The sequence below is a fragment of the Tupaia chinensis genome, unplaced genomic scaffold (genome assembly GCF_000334495.1).
Source record: "Tupaia chinensis unplaced genomic scaffold, TupChi_1.0 Scaffold000185_1, whole genome shotgun sequence".
Classification (NCBI taxonomy): Eukaryota; Metazoa; Chordata; class Mammalia; order Scandentia; family Tupaiidae; genus Tupaia; species Tupaia belangeri.
Window position 1 is genome coordinate 3,135,523 of NW_006159660.1, and position 10,878 is coordinate 3,146,400.

The following is a 10,878-nucleotide window of genomic DNA, read 5'->3' on the forward strand; positions in this document are numbered from 1 at the left end:
GGCTACACCACAATCCCTTCTCCTCTATTCTCCTCTTGGGATCTTGGGCACACACGCACACGTGCCTGGCATGAGTTTAATCCACCAGGTCTGGTACTTGAACCACGATTGACTACATGGGAGTCCAGCAACATAGCCATTACACCAACTGCTTGTCCCAGTTTCACCACTTCTTTTCCTGTTTGAATGCCTTTTATTTTATTCTCTTTTCTGATTTCATTGGCGAGAACTTCCAATACTATATTCAAAAGGAGTGGAGAAAGTGGGCATCCTTGTTTTGTACCATTTTTTAGCAGAAAAACTTTCAGCTTTTCCCCATTCAGGAATATTCGCTATGATTTTTTATAGGTAGCTTTTATTGTGTTGAGGAATGACCCTTCTATGCCGATTTTTCTGAGAGTCTTGATCATGAAGAGGTGTTGTATTTTATCAAATGCTTTAGCCACATCAATTGATATGACCCATATGGTTTTTAATTTTTCTTTCTGTTAATATGGTGTATTTATGGTTTTGCATATGTTGAACCATCTTTGCACCCCTGGAATAAAGCCTACCTGGTCATGATGTATAATCTTTTTTATACATTGTTGGATACGATTTACTAGTATCTTGTTGAGAATTTTGAGTCTGTATTTATTAGAGATATTGGTCTATAGTTTTTCTTCCTTGTCCTTACCTTGTCTGTTTTAGGGATAATGGTGATGGAGGCTTCATAGAATGATTTTGGGAAAGCTCTACCCCTTTGGGTCTTTAGAAATAACTTGAGTAGAATAGAAGTTAACTCTTTACAGGTTTTGTAGAATTCAGAGGTGAAGCCATCAGGACCAGGGATTTTCTTCGTTGGGAGATTATTACTGATTCAGTCTTATGGCTTGTTGTGGGCCTATTCAGACTGTCTACATCCTCCTGACTCAATCTTGGTAGATTCTATATGTCCAGGAATTTGTCCATATCATACAGTTTTTCTTGTTTGTTGGTGTATAATTGTTTGTAATATCTTCTAGTGATGTTTTGTATTTCTGTTATGTCTGTTGTTATATTGCCTGCTTCATTGCGAATTTGATTTATCCTTTCTCTCCTCTTCTTAATTAGTCTAGCTAGTGGTATATCGATTTTGTTTATCTTTTCAAAGAACCAGCTTTTACTTTCATTTATTTTCTGTGTAGTTCATGTTTTCTATTTCATTTATTTCTGCTTGGATCTTTATTATTTCTTTTCTCCTAGAGTTTTTTGGATTTTTTTCTTTTTTTTGCTATTGCTTTTCCAATTCTCTGGGGCATGATGTTAGATGGTTCATTTGCCTTTTTTCAATCACCTTCTTATGTGTGCTAATTGCTATGAACTTCCCTCTTAAGACTGCTTTTGCAGTGTCCCAAAGATTATGGAAAGTTGTGTACTCATTGTCATTGGCTTCCATGAATCTTTTGATTTCATCCTTTATTTCTTCAGTAGTTGTGAAGTCATTCAGGAGTATGTTATTTAGTTTCCACGTATTTGTGTATTTTTGAGGATTTTTTTCTTGAAATTAATATCAAGCTTAATTCCATCATGATTGGAGAAGGCGGTTGATGTAGATTCTATGCCTTTGAATCTGTAAAGGCTTGCTTTGTGCCCTATTATGTGGTCAATCTTCCAAAAGCTTCCCTGTGGGGGTGAGAAAAAAGTGTTTCTTGTGGTTTTTGGGTGAAAGGTTCTATAGATGTCTGTTAAGTCCAATTGATTTATGGTATCATTTAGATCCTTAATCTCTTTGCTAATTTTTTGGTCTAGATGATCTGTCCAAAGGAGACAGTGAGGTGTTGAGGTCCCCAACAATTAGTTTGTTGCAGTCTATCTCTCCTTTTAGATCTAATAGTCTTTCCTTCACATATTTGGGTGCTCCTGAGTTAGGTGCATAGATAGTTATAAACATTATATCTTTTTGATGGATTAGCCCCTTTAGTACTATATACCCTTTTTGTCTCTTCAAATAGTTTTTGTTTTAAAGCTCATTTTGTCAGAAATTAGAATCGCAACTCCAGGTCTTTTTTGGTTCCCATTTGCATGGTATACCTTTTTCCAGCCCTTCACCTTTAGTCTGTGTATGTCTTTATCCATAAATAACCTACTCCTGAATGACTACACAACTAATGAAGAAATAAAGAATAAAATCGAAAGAGTTATGGAAGCCAATGACAATGTTTCTGCCACTGGGAACGAGTTTGCTTCCCTTTCTTGTAAGCAGCATATAGAGAGTTTCTGGTGTTTATCTATATCTATCTATCTATCTATCTATCTATCTATCATCTATCTATCTATCTATCTATCTATCTATCTATCTATCTATCCTATCCTATCCTATCCTATCCATTCCACCAGTCTTTGTCTCTTGATTGGAGAATATAATCCATTAACATTCAATGTTATTATCAATATTTCTGGACTTGTCCCTAACTTTAAGTTGGCCATTGTCTTGGTTGTCTTTTATTTTCTTATGTCTGTCTGTTTAGTCTTTAGTTTTCCTAAAATAGGATTCTCTTCAGAGTTTATTGAAGAGCTGATCTGGTGTTAGCAAATTCTTCCAGTTTTTTTTTTTTTTTTTTGTCTGAGAAGATTTTAATCTATTTTTTCCTGTTTGAAGGATAATCATGCTGGATATAATAATTTTGCTTGAAATTGTTTCTTTCTTAACATTTTCAATATGTCTTCCCATTCTTTCTTTGTTGCATTTTTTTTCTGTTGAAAGGTCCAGTGTTAGCCTGATGGGATGACCTTTGTAAGTCACTTGATGTTTCTCTCTTGCCAATTTTACTATCTTGTCTTTATCTGTGGTTTTGGCCAGTCTGGCTAAGAAGTGTCTTGGAGAAGATCTTCTTGAGTTGATTCTATTTGGGGTCCTTTGTATTTCTTTGGTCTGGTGTGTAAGTGCTTCTCTAGATTTGGAAAAGTTTTCTGCCAGTATTTCATGGAATAGATTTTCCATGCCCTTATTAGTTTCTTCACATTCTGGGATACCTATTATTCCAATGTTTGGATGTTTAATGGAATCTAGTGTTTCTCGTAGATTATCCTCATTTTGTTTTTGTTATTTTCTCTATCTTATTCTTTTTTTTTTCCTTTTCTGGGTCAGTGATTTTTATTTTCTACGTCCAAGATTTGATCTTCAGCAAGGTCTAATTAGTTTTTAATACTTTTGAGAGAGGTTTTGTTTTCCTGTATTATAGACTTCATCTCTAGTAGTTCCATCTGATTCTTTCTTATGGTGTCCATTTCTTCTTTCAAATTGTGGAAGGACTCCCTCATCTCCTGGAGTTCATTGTCTATGTTCTGTTCCAACCCATAGAGTTTTGTTACTATGAATGTTCTGAATGGTTTCTCTGACATTTTGGTAACTTCTGTTTTTTCAAGAGATGAAAGGGAGTTATTGTATTCTTTTTATGGAGACAGCTTTCCTTTTTTTTTTAAACTTGAGGGTCTTCTGCAACTCCTAGGCATTGGGTGATGTATTCACTTTTAGATACTGTTTTGGAGAATGTTTCTGCCACTGGGAACAAGTTTGCTTCCCTTTTGCTGTGGATTGATATGTGCCGAAGTCTCTCTTCTGCTATGTTTAGTAATGTGGTCCCCACATTGGTCAAGGTCATTTGCAAGAACAAGTCGGTTTCTAAAGAAATCTTATTTGGTAGGTGAAGGATCCACTAAAAAATTCTCATTAGTTTCTGTATTCTGATCCACTGGTCCTAAAATTTCTTTTTAAAGGGCTTGTGGAAGGAACTATAAAAGCCCCCTTTTCTGGTCTTGCCTGGGATTTTAGTCGCTGAAAGATGTTTGCTCACTTTCTCTTTCTTCCTTTGGACAGAATCTGTTAGTGTCTTCTAAAAGCATCTCTTTCAAATAGGTCTGCTTTTTATTTTGGCACCTCTGTTGGAGGAAGAAGGTTCGTTCGGGGCAGATCCTAAGCAGAGGCAACCGGGCTATGCAGCCACACAGTGGGTGTGCTCTGCCTTCAGCAGTGGCAGGGCCACCGCTTTTGCTGCCTACAGGTCGACCATGTGTTTTTGTTCATTCAGTCATCACAATAACCTGAAATATTCAGGTTAGTAAATAGTGTATAATTTTTAGGTACCTATAAGTATTACAAAACTTACTTTACCATTGTGTGTATCTAGTAATAATTTCTTCTTATTTTCTTTTGACAGAGATTTTTGCTATAGAGCATGCTCATTGCAGAGACAAAAGAGATTTTTGCTATAGGGTGAACTTGCTGTAGTGACAGAGAGAGATTGGGAGTCAGAAAGTGAGAGATTGCTCCCCGGGGGATGACCACATCTCAATCTCTTCTCTAGTCTCCTCTCAGGATTTTGGGCATGCATACACATGCACCCGGCATGAGTTTTAGGCTACTGGGTCTGGGACTAAAACTGTGATTGAGTACATGGGAATCCAGCGACATAACTATTATGCCATTTGCTGGTCCCACTAGTAATAATTTCAACTTGCATTTTACTTTACAGTTTTCAAAGTACTTCTGTTAGTTAATTATTCAGTCATAATGGCTAATTCAGTGGGGGAATAAAAAAGCCTTTCTTCTATCTTGTTAGGTTTTGCAGCTAAGGCCCGCTAATTAACAAAAGACAAGTGAACAGGAGAAAAGGCATAACTTTATGTGATGTTAATATTTTAATTTTTATGTACGTCGAGGCCTTCACAGAAAAGAAGTGAAGACCTCAAAACCTGTTAGACCTAGGTCTTATGTAACATTTTAAGAATGGGCAAGAAATTGTGGAGAAGTAACAAGACAAAGGAAAAGTTGTTTGGGTTGTTAGGGACAGTAAATTGTGAGGAAGTAAATATGTGACGAAAACTGATGGGAGGACTTTATTGTCCCGGATCCTTGTCAGTGCCATCGTTCTCCCTCTAGTGATAAAGGTTTGTTTGTTTGGTATGGGAGAGGGGAGGAAAGATATCATTACAAAGGGAAATTTCTGTCCTGCTTTTAGGCAGAGAGAGAGAGAGAGAGAGACAGCAAAGAGCTATTTCTATGTTTTCTGGTACCTAATTGCCTTTGGGGCAAAATAAACCTTATGCAAAAGTAACATATTTTGGGGTGGCAAGTACTGATCCCCTTCTATCCCCTAAGTTCAAAAAATAAAAACATTAGTCATAATTCTATGATCATAACAACTATATCACTGCTTGTTTCCTTTTAAACAAGTAAGACAGATTGTCTTTAGCAGGTCTTATGGAAGTGTGTTGAGATTTTGCAAATGTATGGTTTTTGGTTATAGGTGAGAGTATCTTAGTTTGTAAGATCTCTGAGAAATCAAAAGGCACAGCTCTGCTTCAAGGATCTCTAAAGCCTGTTTGTAGCTGTCTGCGAAGACATGAAGGAGAAGAAGTAACTGCCTGCATGATACGAGCTATTCTGGAGGTAAGAGAGAGTGGTCCTGTATCTTTCCTAGAGCTAGTCCTGTATCTGTTCATTTTATAACAGTGATTAAAACCAAATGCCAGGTGGTTCTTTTTTTTTCTTTTTCTTTTTTGATATTCTTCATTCTTTTCTGAATTTAAAGAAAGGGTGACAAAAATGGACCCTAGTTCCTCCATTCCAAATAATGTCTATTGATATTAAAATAAAATCAAGTTACAAACACATGTAATTAGAAGTTTTCAATAACAAAGAAGGATAAAAAATGAAAAATACATCTTCTGCTCAGAGTAACCCCTGTCCAGTGTTTCACCTGCCCATTCAGAAACGTTTCTATGCAAATATCAGCATGCCTTGGTATTGGTTTCAATACTGGTATCTGTAGTCATATTCCTTTTCCTCCCCCTTTCACCATGAGCTTAAAGAAAAAAAAAGAAAGAAAGAAAATCCTTGATAACCTAAGGTTATTAGAGCTGTAAAAAGCAGGTACTTTCATGCACTGGGAAATGCTTTCTGAGGGCAACTTTCCAGACCTACTCAAATAAAAATGCATATGCACATTTATCTACCAATTTTACATATAGAAATTTAACCTAGGGATATACTTGTGAAATTACATAAAACTAAATTTATAAGAATGTTTATTATAGCAATATTAGTAATAAGAAAATTGGGAAAAAAACTAAATACCATTAATACTAAATAGATTATGGTAAAATCATGCTTTGTAGTCATTAAAAAGAATGAGATAGCTCTTTTTTAAAAAAATAGATTGTTTTCTATAGGCTCTGTGTGCTTGCTGGAGAGACGGAGAGACAGAGAAATAGAAAGCAAGAAATCACCTCTCAGGAGAATAGCCACGCTGCAATCTCTTCTCCATCCTCCTCTCGGGATTTTGGGCATACATGCACATGTACTTGGCATGAGTTGTAAGATGTTAGTCTGGGACTCAGACGGTAGTTGACAACATGGGAGTCCAGTGGCGTAACCATTTTGCCGTCATTATGCTGGTCCTGAGATATCTCTGTTTATGATGCCTTGATAAATGTCCAGTATAAAGTAAAAGAAGACAAGGGGCAGGCAAATTAATATGTGTAAGATTAGTTGTGGGAAAATTATATCCACAGATACAACTCACTTCATCTTTTCTACCTTTACTTCCACCCCTCTTCTGGATGGGAAGAATTCAATAGTAGCATTCCTCTATGCCTATGTATTTCAGGAGAAAGGATGAACATAATTGATTTGGTTCATGGGTGTGAGCCATTATTGCCTCCATTTTACATATTGTTAGTTCTGAAACTTTAGGTGGGTAATGATTAATTAATTTTTTAAAATTTTAATGCCAGAGGACACATGTACATGTGCTCCCTAGACAGAAAAGAGAAAAGAGTGAGAGAGAAAGAAAGTACTCCCTCACCCCTCAGATGGGGTATAGTCATGCTGCAATCTTTATTTCTCCATTTTTTCCCCATCTCATTAGGATTTTGGGCGCAAACACAAATGTACCTGGTACATTTTTCAAGCTACTGTATTACAGTTCCAACCAGGTTGATTATATGGGAATCCATTTCCCTATGCAAAGTGCTTAACTGCTGTGCCATGGGGATAGCCCAGTGATTCATTTATTTTCATTGATGAAAAAAATGTCATTATGTACTTTTTTTTTTTTTTTTGAGAGGTTTTCGCTATAGGGCGCATGCGTTCGCCAGACAGACAGAGAGAGACATAGAGCTAGAAAGCGAGAAATCACCCCCCAGAGGGGATGGTCACGCCGCAATTCCTTCTCCTCCATTCTCCTCTCGGGATCTTGGGCACACATGCACACACGCCTGGCATGAGTTTTAAGCCACCGGATCCGGGACGCGAACTGTGGTCGACAACGTGGGAGACCAGCGACATAGCCATTACACCAACTGCTGGTTCCCTCATTATGTGCTTTTTAGAGAAACTATTCGTGTTGTTGTTTGGTGCTATCTATAATTACAATGAGTGATAAAAGATTTTATAGTCCCTATTTTAAGATTCTCAGAATGCTGTAAGAGAATAAAATCGTGTCATTTACATTATAAGGGCCTGCGTGTCTTATGAAAAAGTAACAAAGTGACCCAGCAGTGTTAACATAAATGTAGGACATAGCCACAAGAAGCTGGGTCCACCTGGGAGGTTTAGGTTAGGATCTTAGATCAACCTGAACAGACCGGGGTGGTAGTTAACTGGGAGGCTGGGCAGTAGATTGCGACCTTAAGATACTGTCAAAAAAATGCCTCTCTCTCTCCTTTTCCATGTGCTCATTCTTCATCATTAAAAACAAAAATTTTCAAACATCTTCTATCAGATAATAGTTGGTGGAGTGGCAAGTACGCCACAAGATATGCAGAATTATGCTTCTTGCACATTTTTGGCTGCAAGTATGAAAGAAGGGCAGCAGGAAATTGAGAGAAATCAAAATTCTGTTCAACTTGGAGCAATTGAAGCCTGTGTGATGTGGCTGCTAGAAAATGAATTCATCCAGGTTGCAGAAGTTGGTGATGGAACAGAAGGTAAATATGATTTTTCAGCTGTAATTCACTCACTTTTCATCTTAGTTGTGTAAGGCTGCTCAGTAAAAGAAAATCGACTTTTCGAGTAGTTTACAAGGAAGTGTATATTTTTAGCAGTGTACCGACTCATTTTTGTTAGCTGTACTCATCAACTTTAGATAATTCACAGAGCCTGCTTAAAAATTTCCATGTGCTAGATATGATTCTGTTTGTAAATTTGTTAGAACCAAGAAGGTTAATTATGGAATATAGAAAGACAGTGTTTTGTTTTATTTTTAACATTTGTTCCTCTATTTCTCCACCCCACTCCCAAACCAGGAAAGGTATATCACCCAACACATCTTGGTTCAGCTACTCTTTCTTCTTCACTTTCTCCAACTGATACCTTAGATATTTTTGCTGACCTCCAAAGAGCAATGAAGGGCTTTGTTTTAGAGAATGACCTTCATATAGTCTATCTGGTAAGTTTTATTCTTAACTATTACATTTGTAAAGACGAGGAAGAAGTATGTATAGAATTCTGGGCATCAAAGATACCCCAGGGAACATCTTCTTTGTTTTCCTTGACTAGGTTAGTAGTGGTAGGAATAGAGAAGAAAAAGTCAGAAGACAGTTGTCTCACAGCAATAAACTAAATGTTCTAGTGACTTCTTCATCTATTTTCTCCAGTATCTTTTTTTTTTGGAGAGGTTTTCGCTTTAGGGCGCGTGCGCTCGCCAGACAGACAGAGAAAGACAGAGAGACAGAAAGCGAGAAATCACCCCACCAGGGGGGATGGCCACGCCGCAATTCCTTCTCCATTCTCCTCTTGGGATCTTGGGCACGCACGCACACATGCCCAGCGTGAGTTTTAAGCCACCGGGTCCGGGACACGAACCGCGGTCGACTACGTGGGAGTCCAGCGACACAGCCATTATGCTAACTGCTGGTTCCCTCCAGTATCTTTTCAAAAAGGATTAGAGGGGGCTGGCTCCATGGAGCAGGGGTAATGCACTGCTCAAGAGAAGCTAGATCTCACTTGATGACCATATTTCAAATCCCCAGCCTGCTCAGCCTGAAACATTCTTGGCACAGATGTGAGTGTCCAGGATCTAAGAGCTGAAACAGTGGAAGAAGGGAATCATGGCATGACCAAATTCTATGGAGGTTACCCGTTTTTCTCTCTTTTTGATATGCACATGTGCACACTTTATCATGAATAAAGAAAAAATTTTAAAAGGGATTTGAGGTGGTTTATAAATATATATACTTTATAATAAGTAAAGAGGATAGCAAAAACAATGGGCTATCCAAAAACTAAAGATAAGAACATAATGTAAAACTCAAGCAAAAGTTGGTACATATACATGCATTTCATTAGGTCATATATAGTTGTTACCTACTTCGATTTTGGGATTTTTTTTTTTTTTTTTTTTGGCAACTAAAAGGGGAGCTTGATTAGTTTCAATATTTATAATGTAAAATACAAAACAAGTTCAGGAAAAGCACTATATTTCACTGCCTAATAGAAATTTAGTACTAAAAAGACACTTTGGGATTTAAAATTTTTGATAAAACCTCTATAATAAATGCAATTAGGAATTTGAAGGATTTTTTTTGTTTGTTTGTTTTTTAATGTTAGGCCCTACATTGTTGGTACAATCAGTATATACTAAACTGCAGTTCTGGAAGCCACAGGACTGACTGTGGGTCTGGATCCATGGTCCAGCTTACCTGACACATGCTGGTGATGCATATTTGATCCTGATCAGCAAGAGGGTTTAGAGAAGGGGACTGTGGTTGATGATACACTATTGAAGGAGTTTCTTTTAGTCATGCTATCATGAAAAAAATAAAACTTTAAAAAGATTTTTATGTAAAACAATTCTTTATGAATATTATTCTTTATTGAAAAGGTTTTGGTATAAATTAGACAAGAAAGAGTTTAAGGTCATATTTTCTGACCAGAACCTGACCAGAAATAATTTATTTTGTCAATTAAGAGCAGATGTATGCATTTTGATAAGCAAATGAAAGGGAGGAATTGAAATTCTCATTAGAATAAAGATTTATCAGCAAACATGTTTCAATAAACAATATTGTGAGCAGAAAGGAAATGTCTAGACAGTAGCTAGACAGTAGCATTTTTTCCCCTTAAACACGTGTGTAATCATGGGTGAAAACAGGCTCAAAGTTCTGTACCCTGTCATTTACTATGGCTTAAAAATAAGTTTCATTTGCTATACAGTGACTAAGTTTCTAGACACTAGGGTCAGACTGCCTTGTTTTAGTTTTTGGTCTCTTAGTAACCATACAGTCTTGCATAAGTACTTAACCTCTCTCTCTCTCTCTCTCTCTTTTGGAATTATTTATTTATTTATTTTTATTTGTTACTTTTATTTTTAATTTGACCAGAAAGAGAGAGAAAAGGAAAGTGAGAAAGCAAGCTACCAGGTCTGGGACTCAAACCACAGGACTACCATATGGGAGTCCAGTGCCTTAGCCACCATGCCAACTCCCGGTCCCAGTACTTAACCTCTCTTAAGATTCTGTTTCCTGGGACCAGCAGTTAGCGTAATGGCTATGTCACTGTACTCCCACGTAGTTGACCACGGTTCGAGTCCCGGACCCGGTGGCTTAAACTCACACCGGGTGCATGTGCATGTGTGCCCAAGATCCTGAGAGGAGAATGGAGGAGCAGGGATTGCGGGGTGGCCATCCCTCCTGGTGGGTGATTTCTCACTTTCTGTCTCTATGTCTCTCTCTGTCTGTCTGGCGAGTGCACGTGCCCTATAGCAAAAACCTATCCAAAATAAAAAAGATTCTGTTTCCTCATTTGTAAAACGAAGAGACTCATAAAACCTGTGTAAGGACTGATTATTATTATTTTTTTTTTTGGAGAGGAGAGGTTTTTGCTATAGGGCACGTGCACTCGCCAGACAGACAGAG

General features: G+C 37.4%; 1 protein-coding gene across 1 annotated transcript in view; it reads left to right on the forward strand.

Annotated features, from left to right (window-relative positions):
• The window catches only part of POLQ (DNA polymerase theta), a 105,866-nt gene that overhangs the window by 27,217 nt on the left and 67,771 nt on the right, over window positions 1-10,878 (forward strand). The window contains exons 11-13 of the mRNA XM_027771126.1: window positions 5,268-5,410; window positions 7,746-7,950; window positions 8,269-8,411. Of these exons, the coding sequence (XP_027626927.1) occupies window positions 5,268-5,410; window positions 7,746-7,950; window positions 8,269-8,411 (491 nt within the window). The remainder of the gene's footprint in view (window positions 1-5,267; window positions 5,411-7,745; window positions 7,951-8,268; window positions 8,412-10,878) is intronic.